This window comes from Saccopteryx leptura, chromosome 7 (assembly GCF_036850995.1).
Source record: "Saccopteryx leptura isolate mSacLep1 chromosome 7, mSacLep1_pri_phased_curated, whole genome shotgun sequence".
NCBI classification, from domain to species: domain Eukaryota; kingdom Metazoa; phylum Chordata; class Mammalia; order Chiroptera; family Emballonuridae; genus Saccopteryx; species Saccopteryx leptura.
The window spans coordinates 93,725,959-93,744,429 of NC_089509.1; the positions used below are offsets into that span (position 1 = coordinate 93,725,959).

At 38.0% G+C, this 18,471-nt stretch overlaps 1 protein-coding gene and 1 non-coding gene across 6 annotated transcripts in view; both read left to right on the forward strand.

The window, feature by feature from the left end:
• CREB1 (cAMP responsive element binding protein 1) overlaps positions 1-18,471 on the forward strand; it is a 72,480-nt gene that overhangs the window by 45,742 nt on the left and 8,267 nt on the right. For all 5 annotated transcript variants that reach the window (XR_010746653.1, XM_066346368.1, XM_066346369.1 and 2 more), the window contains 3 exons: positions 275-417; positions 5,379-5,561; positions 8,121-8,271. Coding sequence is in view for 4 of the 5 variants with exons in the window: in XM_066346368.1 (XP_066202465.1) it covers positions 275-417; positions 5,379-5,561; positions 8,121-8,271 (477 nt within the window). In the remaining variant the exon portion in view is untranslated. The remainder of the gene's footprint in view (positions 1-274; positions 418-5,378; positions 5,562-8,120; positions 8,272-18,471) is intronic.
• TRNAA-GGC (transfer RNA alanine (anticodon GGC)) lies at positions 17,078-17,153 on the forward strand. Its single transcript has one exon. It is a non-coding gene; the product is annotated as a tRNA-Ala (tRNA).

Here is an 18,471-nt window from a genome sequence, read left to right on the forward strand (position 1 = left end):
TTTTATTAATCTCTTCTTTATTTGCACCAGGGTTTTGACTCACAGTCTTTCTTTACAGTCAGGTTAAAGAAAAAATCATCTGTATTTATTCTGGTCTTCGTATGGTTTCATTTTGACATACAGCTCCCTGAGCCTCTTTAGTTCTTGTGAATTCCTTAAACTTCTGTCCTAAACACAAACGGCTTCCTACAGATATTCTGATTTTTCCTGTTATTTGTATTTAGCTAGTAAATGTTACTTTTATTTTAATTAATATAATTCTTTATTTTCCTAGGAAAATTTTGAATGACTTATCTTCTGATGCACCAGGAGTGCCAAGGATTGAAGAAGAGAAGTCTGAGGAGGAGACTTCCGCACCTGCCATCACCACTGTAACGGTGCCAACGCCGATTTACCAAACAAGCAGTGGACAGTATAGTGAGTAACTGAGACTTCTGCTTTGGAAAGGGAGGTGAAAAACTGATGTCTGCATTCTCCTTAAAGGAATCACAGAAGTGCCAACTCTTTTCTCAGTCTCACTGATGTTATTATATTTCCTTTACTTTTCAGTATGTAAAGTTCTATAAGGAGGTATTTTGTTCTCTCAGGGTTTTAATTAGGATTCCTCAAGTATGTAAGCCCTTTAGATGGCCCTTTGTTTTATGCTGATGCATGAAGGGTCGTTGATGTTTTTGAAACCACAACTGAGGATTTTAGTCCCATATGTTAATAGAGAATGAGTTTTTTCAGATAAAGAAAATAATCATTCTTTGATTATGTTTAAGGCCCAAAGTGGTCTCATTAGTCAGCTATTTTAATACTTCATCTTCCCTTCTTGCATTGCAAAATCGTATTGAATGTTTCCTGGTGGGGATGGAGAGCTTGGTGCCAGTCTCCTAGCGCATTTATTTATTATTCCTTTTAATATGTAAGGGCATGTAGTGAATTATGATAACAAAAGCATAAGGATTGTTGAATTAAGTCCTTTTTGGCTCACAAAAAGAAAAGATTTACTTTGCAAAATTATCGAAATTTCCATTTCTGTGATATCCGTGTCTAACACTTAAGTATCTCTTATCTTTCACCTAAATCTGTTATAAAGTACTTTTTTTGAGTTCTGCTTTTGTTTGATTAAAAGCGTTTGTGTGAATGGTACTTTTTGTTCACTTTTCCCAATTTGGGGGGGGGGCTCACATATTGATGTCATCATTTTGATTTGTTCATTAACTTCAGTACTGCCCATTATATCTTTTCTCTCCCTCCTTCCTTAATGACAAATTAAATGTACACATTGAAACTCCTTTGTGGCATTAGTTTTCTAATGCCCTCGGGTAGCCTGTGTCGGAAATTTGTGTAAGTTTGAGTCCTAAGTTAATGGTTTTCCAGTTGTAACTCAAACTTTGTTTGCATTCCAGCTGGATTAACAACAGATTTGCAAGTAGCAAACTTTTTAGCTCTCTCAGAGCTGAAATTTTTGATAGTAAGTAGAAGGAAGGCATTTTTGACTAACCTCCTTGTTCACTCTGTAAGTTTGAGTTCAGTTATCTTTTTCTTAAGTTCTTTGTTAGCAGAGATAAGTACTAACTCTGTTACGTGTATGTGTGTATTTTTTTATCTTTACCCAAGTAATTAGAGTTGTTCAAGCGTGTGTTCTAAGACATAGGTACATCACTTTGATTTCCTTGAGCTTGAGCCACGCCTGCAGGGCCGAGCGTGGTCCTGTTAGTGACCGCGAGCCGCTTCGTGCAGCAGTCCTCACTAGAACAAGAAAGCTTGCTCTCTAGGAAAGGGAGTCTCAGAGTCTCAGCTAGGGAAGCAAAGTTCAGAAAACTAGATGTTTACTTTGGCTATCCACCAGCAACTGAAATTATTAGTTTTAAAGGTTAATAGTTTGAGATTTTTTAAAGCTTATTCATCATCTTTTTTTTTTCATTATCTTTATTTCTTATTCTTTATACATACATACATACATAGCCTTGATGGAGCTGATTTAACATTATGTTCTTGATTGTCGTTAAGAATTGATATAATGACTACTTACATGTACAATATTTATATATTTCTTAACTTAGAAAACAGATAAGAAGTTGTGACAATTCAAATGGTAGAGGTTCACAGTATTAATAAAAAGTAAAAATCTTTTTCAGCCTTTCCCAGTGTTAAGAGTGTGTATGTCGCCCTGGCCGGTTGGCTCAGCGGTAGAGCATCAGCCTGGCGTGCGGGGGACCCGAGTTCGATTCCCGGCCAGGGCACACAGGAGAAGCACCCATTTGCTTCTCCAACCCCCCCCCCCCCCTTCCTCTCTGTCTCTCTCTTCCCCTCCCGCAGCCAAGGCTCCATTAGAGCAAAGATGGCCCGGGCTCTGGGGATGGCTCCTTGGCCTCTGCCCCAGGCTCTAGAGTGGCTCTGGTCGCGGCAGAGCAACGCCCTGGAGGGGCAAAGCATCCCCCCTGGTGGGCAGAGCGTCGCCCCTGGTGGGTGTGCCAGGTGGATCCCGGTTGGGCGCATGCGGGAGTCTGTCTGTTTCTCCCCGTTTCCAGCTTCAGAAAAATACAAAAAAAAAATAAAAGAGTGTGTATGTCCTTCTATTCTTTTTCATTCTACTTTCATATACACATGTTATGTATTTTTATACAAGTGAGACCTACATTATTTATTTCATAGGCAGTTTATACACACAGTTATGTGTATTGTGTCTTTAACAGCTAAATTGTGTTTCGCTGTATAAATAGATCGTTTATTTAAATATTTCCCCCATATGCATATTGATGAGCATTCAGGACATTTCCACTGTTTCAACAATGCTACTTGAACATGCTCTTATGTGAAGTACTGAAGTACTGTCTCAGCGGTGTAGCATCCAAAGAGTAGAATCGTTGAGTCAGAGCATATTCTGCCCAGTTGCCCTTCTCAGTGGCTGTACCAATTCTGGTTCCTTCCATATATTGGTTATACTTTTTTATTAACACTGTAACTAGTTTTATCCATACTTGGTTCAGTGTCTCCAATAATAAAGTCTTGTTAGAGAGATTCTATTTTTAGGTAGAAACCATGTGTGTATCATTTTGAACTTGAATTTTTTTTTTCACTAAACAAAACAACACATGTTTTTTTCACATAACAAAACAATAATTATATTCTTTCTGTCTACATTTTCTGGTAGAATTATTATATATACTGTATTTAGATACAGGTCAGTCATTTGACTTCTTTTCTCGTCTTAATGAATTTAAGTTTTATTGAAAGCTATTTAAAATCCTTATGGAATAATCAAATGTATAAATACACTAAGAAAACACATGTTTGATAGGATCAGACATTAGTTTTCAGAGTACTTTCATATACATTATCTCATTTGATTTTTTACAGTTGTACTTTAGTGGCTAGAACCAGATATTTTTATTTTTACAGAAGAGATAACGTTCAAATAACAGTTTAGTGATGGAACTTGGACTAGACCCCAGGTCTCCTGATATGTAGTTTTCTACTTCTTTCTTCCCACCTTGAGTTCATTGGTAGGTAGCCAAGAAGAAAGTTATGTGTTAAATACAATGGAATTGGCTTATTAACTCTATATGAGAAATTGTGGTTTTATTCTCTTAACCTTCTGTTTCTTTCAAGTTATCCTGCAATATTAATCTCAAAATAGTTCTCACATATTCCTTTTTTAACTTTATCTAAGTAAAACTTATAGATTAGCTAAAGTGAATGGATTATATTTGCCAGTGTCTTGATTTCCACAGATATCATTTGTAAACCAGGTCATAGCCATGAACTGTTATTATTTCTTGATTAAACAGTAGATACTCAATTTCCCATGTACAGATGACTTAGGATATTAGTTATTAGAGCTAGCTGACAAATGATCCCAAGTTAATTCCCTTCTACCAGACAAAAAGTAATGTGCTTAAGTCAGATATGTTGAGACTTACTCAGTTAAAAAATCCAGTATACAGTTTTATATGTAATATTGAGATTTTTACTCTCTTTTTGGAAAACCTGAACTCTAATAACAAGAATGTCTAGAGGACAATCCAACTACCTATCTCAATGCTGGTAAAGGATTGATTATTCCAAATAAAGTAATGATCTATTTCTTTTTATTTTTTTTTTTTTTTTTTTTTTTTTTTTTAAATTTATTTTTTATTTATTCATTTTAGAGAGGAGAGGGAGAGACAGAGACAGAGAGAGAGAGAGAGAGAGAGAGAGAGAGAGAGGAGGGAGGGAGGAGCTGGAAATATCAACTCCCATATGTGCCTTGACCAGGCAAGCCCAGGGTTTTGAACCGGCGACCTCAGCATTTCCAGGTCAACGCTTTATCCACTGCGCCACCACAGGTCAGGCTATTTCTTTTTATTAACCTTTTCCATGTACTGCTGTAAAAGGTGAATGCAGGTTTTTTATAAAGTGAAATATCTATATCTGTGAGCAATAGATGAATGACAAATGTGGTTAATCAGTAAAGAATCAACAAAAGAACCTATATGAGAATGCTCGGCTATATAACTTAGAAATAGCCGTAAAGTTTTTTTTTTTTCCTAAATGATGATCTTAAGCCCTGATTTTAAACTGACATGAGAGACTCTGTGCTAAGCTCCATAGGACATTTCAGTTGTTTCATAAGCAGACTTTTGTTATAATTTGTGCATTGCTAGCAAGTTACAGAAAAGAATGCACTACTAAACTGCTTTATTAATTATGCTCTAAGACAACCATTTATTGGGCACTATTACATGCCCATTGTGCTATTAAGTACATGAAAGTAGAGAAGAAAAACCATGTTTCCTACCCTCAAGAAATGTATTTTAGTGTGGGACAGCAAATATTAAATAGTTAAAATATTAGGTAGTTAATGTTAGGATAGGAGGTGTGGATCGTGAAGTGGTACTCCTGTATTGAAATAGCTTCAAAAGAATTTAATATTTTCTCATTTTATACTTTCTGGTAAAGACATCATTTTAAATTATAATTTGGTTCAGCCTGACCTGTGGTGGCGCAGTGGATAAAGCGTTGACTTGGAAATGCTGGGGTCACTGGTTCAAAACCTGGGCTTGCCTGGTCAAGGCACATATGGGAGTTGATGCTTCCAGCTCCTCCCCCCCTTCTGTCTCTCCTCTGTCTCTCCCTCTCCTCTCTAAAATGAATTAAAAAATAAAAATAAATAAAAAAAATAAATTATAATTTGGTTCATAGAGTACATTTGTATTATAGAAACTGAATGTGAGTTTCCTGAGCATAAAGGTATTTGAGTGTACCAAATACTTCTCGGCAGTGTTATTTGCTGTTATAATTTCTCCAAGTTTATGTCTTGCAAATTGTTCTACTTTGAATTTAGTGTATTGTAAAAGCCCTGTATAGTATTAATTAAACTTGTAATAATAAAATCTATTGGGTTTTAGTTGCCATTACCCAGGGAGGAGCAATACAACTGGCTAACAATGGTACCGATGGGGTACAGGGCCTGCAAACTTTAACCATGACCAATGCAGCCGCCACTCAGCCGGGTACTACCATTCTACAGTATGCACAGACCACTGATGGACAGCAGATACTGGTACCCAGCAACCAAGTTGTTGTTCAAGGTAAGAGAGTTCAGATTGCATAGGTATGGTAAACTTGAAAGGTTTACATTTTAGAAACTCTGAAAAAGTAAGTATAATACTGCTAAACACTGTTAAAATGTACATTTTTCCTCATTATAGATAATATTTTTCATGAACTCTTCTATTATTCCAGTTGGGCCAAAATGTCATGGCATAAAAACAACTATTTTAAACTTTAAAAACTATAATTTCTGTCTTTAACACCTCTAGAATTTGGGGATAGGAGAAGCAGGTTAGGTTAAAGGGAAAGACAATGAAATCAGGAGTTAGGAAAACTGGACTCTAGATTTGTTATTTGAGTAAGATTGAACCTCTCTGGATCTCATTTCTTTTCGTTGTCAAATGCAAATTGTACTTAATAGCTGCTAAGAATCTTTGGAGGTTCAAAATTCTGTTTCTCTGCCTTCTTTTTTTTTAAGTTGAGAAGAGGGAGCTAGAGACTCCTGCATGCTCTCCAACCAGGATCCACCTGGCAACCCTATCTGGAGCCAGTGCTCGAGTACCAAGCTATTTTTAGAGCCTAAGGCTGATGTGCCTGGGGCCATGTCCAAACCAATCCAGCCACTGGCTGGGGAAGGGGAAGAGGAAGAGAAGCAGGGGTGGGGGAAGAAGCACATCACTGCTTCTCCTGTGTGCCCTGACCAGGAATCAAATCAGGGCCATTATAAATCAGGCCAATGCTCTATCCACTGAGCCACTGGCCAGGGCTCTTCTTTTTATTCAAAAGAAATTAACATCCTCATTTCTAATATCATTTTTTACTTCAAATGGAAGCTTTATATTTTAAAAAATCTTATACCAACATGCAACTCTGCTGATCTATGGATAAAAGCAGTAGTTAAATCCTTAATGACTGAAATAGCTTTTTAATGTTTTTTTTAATTTAATTTTGTTTTGTTTTCTTCCAATTTGTTTCAGGAGTCTATGGATAGGAGTTGACCATATTTCTTTTGAACTGTTTGAGCATTTTAAGAATATATTTATGCTAGATTGACAATTTACCTATTGAGTAAATAAAAAAAATGTTTCTAAAAATGTTTTCATTAATAATATATTTTACCTCTGTTAGGTAATGACAGTTATGCCACTTCAACATGGATGATAATTTTTGAATTATTCTAAAACATAAACTAGAGAGTCATAATTTATTTAAAGGTCCCTAATTTATTTACAGAATATATTCTGTTACTAAAGAAATAATATTTGAAGAAGATAATATTTTTCTTGTTAATGGGAGTAAAACACCTTTTCACTTTACATGCAGGTACTCAAAAATTGTAAAGCAGGATGTCAGTGAATTTGAATTCTGAACGTCAGTTTGAAGATGGTAACATGTTTAGTATATAAATCTTTTCCATTCAAACTACACATTTTAATTGATATTAACAAATATGGATAATTTTATAAAGGCCTTCAAATTCTCTCAGATAATGTTAGGTTCCTTATTCATAGGAGGGCATATTATTAAGCTGGTTTTAGAAGCATTTTGACAAGTAGTGATTATATTTCTTTTTACAAATGATGGACCATTTAATTAGAAGACTAAAACTTGAGATTATAATTTATGTTAAAACAATGTTTACAGATGATATAATTGACATCATTTGGTATACTTCTTCATACTTACAGTTTTGTGCCAATTAGAAATTTAACATAGTTGACCATAATGCCCTATTTTCTCTTCCATTTTGCTATTTTATGAAAAATCATGGTCGTTTGTTTTGTTTTGTTTTTTGTATTTTTCTGAAGTTGGAAACGGGGAGGCAGTCAGACAGACTCCTGCATGTGCCTGACCGGAATCCACCCAGCACGCCCACCAGGGGGCGATGCTCTGCCCCTCCGGGGCGTCGCTCTGTCGAGACCAGAGCCACTCTAGCGCCTGGGCCAGAGGCCATGGAGCCATCCTCAGCGCCTGGGCCAACTTTGCTCCAATGGAGCCTTGGCTGCGGGAGGGGAAGAGAGACAGAGAAGAAGGAGAGGGGGAGGGGTGGAGAAGCAGATGGGCGCTTCTCCTTTGTGCCCTGGCCAGGAATTGAACCCGGGACTCCTGCACACCAGGCTGATACTCTACCACTGAGCCAACTGGCCAGGGCTTCATTGTCATTTTTATGTCGTGGCAAGAGTCGACTTGAAATTTTTTTATATGAATTTACCAATATCAAAGGAAGACATTGAGGATATATCTAGGAAGATGATCCAAGCTGTGTGTGCCCTACTTATCTTTTAGACATAAGGTTGGTAAACATGTTAACAGAATAGAACTGCATTCCAATGAAAGATAAAAAATAAAAAACCCAGCAGATGTAGGTTAAGACCTCTTTCACTCAAGTGTCTGTACTAATAAATACATTAAATTGGCAATTATTTTTCAGTAATGACCCAAAGAGTGCTGATTCTTGCAACATTTTAGTCAGAGTCATCTGTTCCTTTTTTCCCCTTTTAATCCAAAATGTATGTTTAGACTGATGATTGACATACCTAGTTGTACCAGGTCACATTCTTCAATATCTTACACCATGTTGACCCCTTTCCTTTCAGCCGCCTCTGGAGATGTACAGACGTACCAGATTCGCACAGCACCCACGAGCACCATCGCCCCTGGAGTTGTTATGGCCTCCTCCCCAGCGCTTCCCACACAGCCCGCTGAAGAGGCAGCGAGGAAGAGAGAGGTCCGCCTAATGAAGAACAGGTACCTGTTGCCTTTACTGGGACTGTTGTCAGTCAAGTATAATAGTAACAGTTCAACACCTAAATATTCTCTGAAAATAGATTAAGTCTAAGAATCCTTGTTATTGACAGAATCTTAAAATAGAAGTATTCTTCCACAATAAAAATGCTATATATCAAAAATCTCCAAAAATTTACTTCTCATAAATTCATAGCTGCAAGTAGATTTGTCATCAAGAAACAATAAAATATATTTATTTACTTGTATTACCTTAGTATTTTTCTTTATTTAGCTTAGGACTTTAATATGGAAATGACCAAGTAAGATGAAAATCAGATATATATACAGATTGGAGAAAATATTCTTCTGCTGTTCTCCCCAAGATCAGGATTCAAGTCTTGGATCTAGTCCTTTTGCTGTGACTTTGGAAGAACATACTAACCTTTTTTTTTTTGAGTTGCCAAACTGTTGTCCACAGTGGCTGCACTATTTTTATTTTAAGATTTATTTATTGATTATTTTACAGAAAGGAGAGAGGGAGGAACAAAGAGAGAGACAGAGACAGGAGAGAAGGAGGGGAGAGGAACAGGAAGCATCAGCTCATAGTAGTTGCTTCCTATGTGTCCCTTGACCGGGCAGGCCTGGGGTTTCAAACTGGTGACCTCAGCATTCCAGGTCAATGCTTTATCCACTGCGCCACCACAAGTCAGGCCATACTAACCTTTTACATTACACCACAGTTTTCTCCTTTGTAAAACGGAATCCCACAGCCCACTCAGGGTTTCCTTTTCCGGAACCTTTTATAAATGGAATCAGACAGTCTTTTGGATCTGGACTCTTTCACTTAGCAAAATGCATTTGAGATTCACTGACAGTGTATGTAGCATGAACCAGTAATTGGTTTTGTCACTGATATTTCTTTGTATGGATATACCAAGAATGGTGTTTATCCATTCACCTTTAAGTTCATCACCTTAGTTAATTTCCAGTTTTGGAGGATTATGGATAAAATTACTATAAACACTTACATACAGGTTTTTATATAAACTTTAAATTCACTTGAGCACATATCTAGGAGTGGGCTGCCTGAGTGGAATAGTAAGTATATATTTAACTTTATAAGAAACTTCCAAACTGTTTTCCAAAGTGGCTGTGCCATATTGCATTCCTACCAACAATGTGCGAGAGTTCTACAGTGTGTCCCTAAAGTCATGGTGCACTTTTGACTGGTCACAGGAAAGCAACAAAAGACGACAGAAATGTGAAATCTGCACCAAATAAAAGGAAAACTCTCCCAGTTTCATACCTATTCAGTGCAGTTCCATGTGGGCTCATGCACAGATTTTTTAGGGCTCCTTAGGTAGCTATCCCGTATAGCCTCTCCAGACTCGTCACTGACTGATGGCCTACCAGAACGGGGTTTCTCCACCAAACTGCCGGTTTCCTTCAACTGCTTATCCCACCGAGTAATGTGATTCCTATGTGGTGGTGCTTCGTTATAAACGTGCTGATATTCACATTGCACTTTGGTCACGGATTCGAATTTAGCAAGCCACAGAACACACCGAACGAAATTTCCTCTGGACTGGCATGGCCGTGGGCTGCTCCGCTGTATACACGGTGTTACGTCATCATCTGTGCATGCGCACAATGTGCATGCGCACATACTGCCACATCATCCTACAGAAACTGGGAGGGTTTTCCTTTTATTTGGTGCAGATTTCACATTTCTATCGTCTTTTGTTGCTTTCCTGTGACCGGTCAAAAGTGCACCATGAGCCTGACCAGGCGGTGGCACGGTGGATAGAGCGTCAGACTGGGATGCAGAAGGATCCAGGTTCGGGACCCCAAGGTCACCAGCTTGAGCGCGGGTTCATCTGGTTTGAGCAAAAGCTCACCAGCTTGGACCTAAGGTCACTGGCTCGAGCAAGGGGTTACTCGGTCTGCTGAAGGCCCGCGGTCAAGGCACATATGAGAAAGCAATCAATGAACAACTAAAGTGTTGCAATGCGCAACGAAAAACTAATGATTGATGCTTCTCATCTCTCCGTTCTTGTCTGTCTTTCCCTGTCTATCCCTCTCTCTGACTCTCTCTGTCTCTGTAAAAAAAAAGTGCACCATGACTTTACGGACACACTGTAGTTGCTCTATATCAAGTGTTAAATTGTTTTACATGTAGGTCTGTGATCTCTTTTGAGTTAATTTTCATATAAGGTGTGAGGTGTGTCAGGGTTCCTTGGCTATATATGGACATGTGTTTGTCTAGCACCATTTGTTAAAAAGATTATACTTTCTTCTTTCCCATTGCACTTTTGTAGAAAATTAATTGACCATATTTGTGTGGGTCTGTTTCTGGACTGTCTAGCTTATTTTCATTGGTCTGTGTCCTGTCACCATCATGCTGTCTTGATTACTGTTAGTAAGTTTTGAATTTGATTAACATGAGTCCTCCAACTTTGTTCTTTTTAAGAATTGTTTTATTTCTTCTGGTTCCTTTGCATTTTCATATAAATTTTAGAATCAGTTTGTTGATGTCTGTGAGAAAATTTGCTGAGATTTTGGTAAACATTGTGTTTATTGATCAAATTGAGGCAAAATGACATCCTAACAATACTGATTCTCCCATTCCATGAACACAGTATTACTCCATTTTTTCCAGCATATAGTTCCTGCACATATTTTGTTAGATTGAAACCTCAATACTTAGGAGTTTGGGGCTTTAGTTTTCTTGGGGTGGGACTATTTAAAATGCTATTATGTTTTTTAAATTTATTTTATTTTTTTACAGGGACAGATAGAGAGGGATAGACAGGGACAGACAGACAGGAACGGAGAGATGAGAAGCATCAATCATTAGTTTTTCGTTGCATATTGAGACATCTTAGTTGTTCATTGATTGCTTTCTCATATGTGCCTTGACCGCGGGCCCTCAGCAGACCGAGTAACCCCTTGCTCGAGCCAGCGACCTTAAGTCCAAACTGGTGAGCCCTTGCTCGAACCAGATGAGCCTGTGCTCAAGCTGGTGACTTCGGGGTCTCGAACGTGGTTCCTTGGTATCCCAGTCCGACTCTCTATCCACTGTGCCATCACCTGGTCAGGCATGTTTTTTAAATTTAAATATTCATTGTTCATTGCTGCTATATAGAAATAAAATTGACTTCTCTATTAACCTTTTATCCTGTAACTATTCTAAATCTATCAGTTCTAGGAGCTTTGTTGCAGATTCTTTGGGATTTTCTATGTAGACAATCATGTTGTCTGCAAATATAGTTGGTTGTATTTCTTCTTCTAATCTGTATTCCTTCCCTTTTTCTTGCCTTATTGCAGATGTCAGAACTTCTGATAGGCTATGGAATAGGCGTGGTAAGAGAGGATATCTGCTTCTCACAAATTACCACTACTGAATTAGTGGCTTGGACAACAGAGTTATTGTATTAAAATGCTCTAGGATCAAAGGCCACGGTGGGTCTCTCTGGGCTAACGTTGAGGTGTCAGCAGGACTGTTGCTCTCCGGAGATGCAGGAGATAGCCTCTTTCTTACCCTCTCCGGCTTCTAGTGGTCCTCGTCTTCTTTAGCTCATGGCTCCTTGTCTCCAACTTCGAGGTCAGCAATGTTGTGTCTTTCTATATCTCCCTTTAGTAGTCTGTATCTTCTGCCTCCCTCTTCTACTTTAAAGGACCCTCCTAACTATATTATGCCCACCCAGATAATCCAGGATAATTTTCCTATTTTAAGGTCAGCTGATTAACAACCTTAATTCACCTTTACGTGTCAGGTAACATAGTCACAGGTTCCAGAGATTAATATGTGGAAATCTTTGGGACACCATAAATATGATAATAGCTATAGGTTCCTTGTAAATGCTCTTTATTATGGTAAGAAGATCTCTCCTATTCCTATTTTCTGGGAGTTTTTGTTGTAAATAGTTGTTAAATTTTGTCAAATGCTTTTTCTGAATTTTTTGAGTTGATCATAAAGTTTTTCTCATTTAGTCTGTTAATAGGGTGAAGTACACTGATTTTTTCAGTGTTTTGACATGAATGCATTCCTGGGATGGGCCCACATCTGGTTATGATGTATTATCATTTTTACATATTGCTGAACTTGATTTGGTAATATTTTGTTGAGGATTTTCACATCTACAATTCATGACTAGTAGAGAATTTTAGTTTTCTTGTAATGTGTCTGTTTAGATTTGTTATCAGAGTAATGCTAGCTTCATGAAATGAGATGGGAAGGGTTCTCTTATTTCTGGAAGAGGTTATATAGAATTAGTATTATCTATTCCTTAAATATTTTATTGAGTTTGCCACTGAAACACCTGGGCCTGGAGTTTTCATTTTTTGAAATACTATTTTTTTAACTTGAATTTAATTTTTTTAGTAGCTACAGAAAAATTTACACTATATTTCTTCTTCATTGAGTTTGGAAGTCTTTGTTTTTGAGGATTTGATTCATTCTAAGATACTAAAGTTGTGGACAAAAGTTGTTTATGTTACTTACTATCCTTTTAATGTCTAGGGTCAGTAGGGATTTCATTCCTGATATTAAACATTTGTGCATTCTTTTGCACTCGCTCTCTCTCTCTCTGTTTTACTTTTTTGGTGAATCTGGCCCAAAGTGTATCAGTTAAAAAAAACACAAGCTATGTAGATTGATCCATGGACCATCATTTGCCAAACCCTAGTTGTAACCCAGTTACAAGACATAAAACGGAATAAAGAACCAAGACCTAAATATATGCTGTCTGTAAAATGGCACTGCAAATGTAAAACATAGATAGGTTAGAAGAAGAAGGGTGTAGAAAGACAAACCATGCAAATAGTAATCTAAATAAGGGGGAACATCTCAGGGATAAAGAAGGACATAATATAATGATCAAGGGTCAGTCCTCTTAAGAAGACTTAATTATACATGTGTGTACTCCTAACAGAGCTTCAACATACATGAGCCCAAAGCTGATGGGCCTGAAAGGAGAAATGAACAAATTCATAATTATAGTTGAAGTCTTCAACACTCTTCTCTCAGTGATAATGGAAAATAAATAGAGGATATAGAAAACCAGAATGACATCAAATAGCTGTACCTATTTGTTATTTATATGACACTTTTGAATCTAAGAATAGATATAATACTAAAAATATGTTCTTGAACCATAAAATATCTGGAAAAATCCTGTTTTTTAGAAATTAAGTATCAAATGTTTCTAAATCTGTAAGTCAAAAAAGTCTCAAAGCAAATTTAAAAAATTATTTGAACTGTATGCAAATTAAAATATGACAAATTTATGGGATACAGCTCAATTGGTGCTTCGAGGGGAAACATATTCTTTAATACTTTGGTTAAAAAAGAAAGTCTTAAATCACTCACTTAAGTGAGGCTGCAAACTGTACCTCACTGCCTGTTTTTATCAAGTTCTCTGGAACACAGCCATGCTTATTTAATTCTGTATTTTCAGTGTCTGTTTTCATGATACAACAGCAGAATTGACTAGTTGTAATAGGACCCATTCAGTCCAAAAGCCTGAAATATTTATAGTCTGGCCCTTTATAAAAAAACACTTTGCCAACCTAACTTCCATCTTAAGAAACTAAAACTAGGAAAACAGATTAAAATGAATGAAATTGAAAAGAGAAAACCAATAGGGAGAAATGAATGAAACTAAAAATTGGTTGTTTAAAATTATCAGTATAGCCTGACCTGTGGTGGTGCAGTGGATAAAACGTCGACCTGGAACACTGAGGTCGCCGGTTCGAAATCCTGGGCTTACCTGGTCAAGGCACATATGGGAGTTGATGCTTCCTGCTCCTCCCCCCTTCTCTCTCACTCTCCCCCTCTCCAAAATGAATAAATAAAAAATAAAAAATATCAATACAATTGATAAGCTTTTTTGAACACACCCCCAAAAAAATGTAGTATGGAAGAACTAAAGATGCTAAAAAAAAGGAAAGAATAAGTGAAACAGTATCACATACAGGCAAAGAATTAGTTCAGTAAATGTAGGAGGAAGATGTTATGTGCAAAATTTTTTCCAAACGTTTATCAAATTAGTTTCAGAATGTACAGGTCACCTGCCTGCGTGACTCCTTGGAGTCCTGAACCTGTTTCTGTGCTGGAGGAGAAGTCAGTGGTCGTGCCAGTCTTCACACCATGTCCTCACCAATCTGCTGGGAGAGGCCTTTTCTTCTGCTCTTGAAAATATTTAGATAGAAAATTTTGAGAAGCTTTAGGAGGCTTTCTCAGAACTAAGGAGTTCTTTAAAATTCTTAAAGTTTATTTGAATTTCGTATTTTACTCCAAAATATAGTAATGCTTATTTTTATTTTTTTAAGTAATGCTTATTTTAATATGACAATACATGCCACCGTCTGCCCCATCAGCTAAAATTGGTGCTTTAGGTTTATCTCCTGGTTTTTCATACTCCTTAATACAAAGCTAATATTTGTCTAGGATTGGAACAGGTTGATTAGTCCTTTTTACTTTTTCTTTCTTAATTTTTTTTCTAAGCAAATGAGGAACAGTCTTTAAATGGAAAGGTACCTGCTGAAAGCTACCTAACTAGTTAATGTTAAAGTCAGGATCTGAACCCAAATTCCCTGACCCTTAGTTCAGAATTCTTTCTAGTCTGTCAGACTGTATTAAATTGGTAACTAAATTTGCTTATTTTAGCCTGACCTGCGGTGGTGCAGTGGGTAAAAGCATCGACCTGGAACACTGAGGTCGCCGGTTCGAAACCCCGGGCTTCCCTGGTCAAGGCACATATGAGAGTTGATGCTTTCTGCTCCTCTCTAAAATGAATCAATAAAATCTAAAAATAAATAAATAAATTTGCTTATTTTAAATTGTGCCCATATTGAGCATCATTCTGCATGACAGTGTTACTTCAAAATGATTTGGTGCGTCACCCCTCCCCCCTCTCCCCTGCCACCACAAACAAGTGTTACTTAGTGAAATTCAGTTTGGGGCGTGCCACATAGAATTTCTTTGGAGATTAGTATATTGAAAGGATCAAAGTTGTCTTGCATTAAATAAGTTGACTTCTTTAGCCCAGTGTGTTTCATTCTTTTCTTTTGAGAAACATTTTCATCTTTCATACCACCTTAGTATACATTTGGCCTTTCGTATTTGTGCAGGTCTGCATCTGTGGATTCAACCAACTGCAGATCAAAAATTTGGGGGGGGGGGAATGTTTCTCACGTGTACTACTAGGTTATTAGACCTATGGTGGTGGTTTCTGTATCACATATGTACAGACATTTTTCTTGTCATTACTCACTAAACAATATAGTATAATGACTATTTGCATAGTATTTATATTAGGTATTTAAGTAATTTAGTGATGATTTAAAGTATACAGGAAGATGTACTTATGTATAAATACTGTATTACTTTTTCTGAGAGAAGGGAGAGAGATGAAAAGCATCATAGTTGCGTCACTTTAGTTGTTCAATGATTGCTTCTCATATGTGCCTTGACTGGGATTGGTGGGACTCAAGCTGAACCAGTGATCCCACACTTTTGCGACAGCTCCACACTCAAGCTGGAGAACCTGCACTCAAGCTACATGAGCCCATCCTCAAGCCGGTGACCTCGGGATTTCGAACCAGGGTCCTCAGCATCCCAGTTTGATACTGTATTTACTGCACCACCTCCGGTTAGACAGTACTAAATTACTTTACATAAGGGACTTAAGTAGCCACAGATTCTGGTATTCACAGCCCCGTCTGATACTGAAGACTGATTTTGGTGGAACAAAGTTGGGAAATACTGACTTAGAGGATCATATTAGTTTAACTTTGGAAACCAGAATGTAGATATAGCATTTATGTGGGTACTTGTGAAATGTAAATTCTCAGATAATGGAGAACATAAAGAAAGGACACAAGATTAGTGAACTGAAATTAGATTTTAACTGTCCATGCATCCTACATGTTCTCTACAGTGTTAGTATACACCTCGTACAGAACATCCAGATGACCTCTGAATCAGTCCACTGTCATCCTGTAGATCACTCTTGGCCTCTAGCACTTCCTGGCTTGTCTTCTTCACTGTCAGTAGAATGTTGGGCCATTTGTAACCCATTTCCAAAGAAATTTTCTCCAATGGTAGAGTGCTACAGGGGATTATACTTTGTCCGTATCTGTCATGGACTTATAACATTGGGCATTTTTTTTTATTCCCAAAATCAGCTTGAACTATAAGAAAATGCTCTCTTTTTTTCAATGATAGGCTCTATAGGGATGAAGACATTAATGGGATTATAATAGACTGCCATTTGAGTTATCTAGAAATAATAACAGTTCATGCATATGTTGCATTTATAAAATGCCAACCACTATTTCATGTTCTTTTCATATATAAGCTCCTTTAACCCCCTTAAAACTTTTGAGGTAGACTATATTATTATTTTTCAGTCAGGAAACTAAGGTTAAGGAATTTGCCAATGATCAAATAATTGGTAAGGTGTACAGCCACCTACACTTAAGATCTGACATACTGAAGGCACTACTACTAACTGCTGGACTAGACTGCCACTGCTATAAATTGCTGGGGCTTTTTCATTTTTTAAAGACTTAAAACCTTTCTACTTTCAGCTCTCATGTTCAGTCAACAATAAGGATCTGCCTTGTGTCAGTCCCTATGCTAGTGACTTAGTTTCTTGCTAAAAAAAAATACTTTTTATTATTGTTAGTTGTGGTAAAAAAAAACACACAAAGTTTATCATCTTAACCATTTTTAAGTATACAGTTCAAAAGTGTTAAGTATATTCACATTATTGTGCAACAGATCTCCAGAACTTTTTCATCTTGCAAAATTTAAACTCTAGCCCTGGCCCGTTGGCTCAGTGGTAGAGCATCGGCCTGGCATGCGGAAGTCCCGGGTTCGATTCCCGGCCAGGGCACACAGGAGAAGCACCCATCTGCTTCTCCACCCCTCCCCCTCTCCTTTCTCTCTGTCTTTATCTTCCCCTCCCGCAGCCAAGGCTTCATTGGAGCAAAGTTTGCCCAGGCGCTGAGGATGGCTCCATGGCCTCTGCCTCAGGTGCTAGAATGGCCCTGGTTGCAACAGAGCAATGCCCCAGGGAGGCAGAGCATCACCCCCTGGTGGGCATGCCAGGTGGATCCTGGTCGGGCGCATGTGGGAGTCTGACTGCCTCCCCATTTCCAACTTCAGAAAAATAAAAAATAAATAAATAAAAATTTAAACTCTATACAACTTCCCTCATTTCCCCCTCTCTCTCTAGTCCTTGGCAGTCACCACTCTCCTTTCTGTTATAAGTTTGACTACTTTAAATACTTCATATAAGTGTAATTATGCGGTATTTTGTCTTTTTGTGACTGCTTATTTTACTTAACATAATGTCCTCAAGTTTCATCCATATTGTAGCATGTGACAGGATTTCTTTCTTTTTAAGGCTGAATAACATTCCATTGTTTATATATACTCACCACATTTTAAAAATGTATTCATTTGTCAGTGGATATTTGAGTTGCTTTTCCTCTATCTCTTGGCTGTGGTGAATAATGTTGTGAACATGAGTGTGAAAATATCTCTTTCATATCCTGCTCTAAATTCTTTTGGATTCCCAAAAGTGGGAATGCTGGGTCATATGGTAACTCTGTTTTTGATTTTTGGAGGACTTGTCATAGTGTCTTCTAAGTGGCTACACCATTTTACATTCTTACCAACAGTGTACAAGTTTCAAATTTCTTCACATCCCCATCAACACGTTATTCGCTGTTTGTGTGTTTTTTATATATGTTAAAAACATACATATAGTAGCCATCTTAATGCCTGAGAGGTTACTCCTCATGTGGCTTTGATTTGCATTTCTCTTTCTTTCTTTCTTTCTTTTTTTTTTTTTGTATTATCTGAAGTTGGAAACCAGAGGCAGCCAGACAGACTCCCGCATGCGCCCAACCGGGATCCACCCGGCACGCCCACCAGGGGGCGATGCTCTGCCCATCTGGGGCGCCTCTCTGTTGCAATCAGAGCCACTCTAGCGCCTGAGGCAGAGACCACAGAGCCATCCCCAGCGTCCGGGCCATCTTTGCTCCAATGGAGCCTTGGCTGCGGGAGGGGAAGAGAGAGACAGAGGAAGGAGGGGGGAGGGGTGGAGAAGCAGATGGGCGCTTCTCCTGTGTGCCCTGGCCGGGAATCGAACCCAGGACTTTTCTGCACGCCAGGTCGATGCTCCACCACTGAGCCAACTGGCCAGG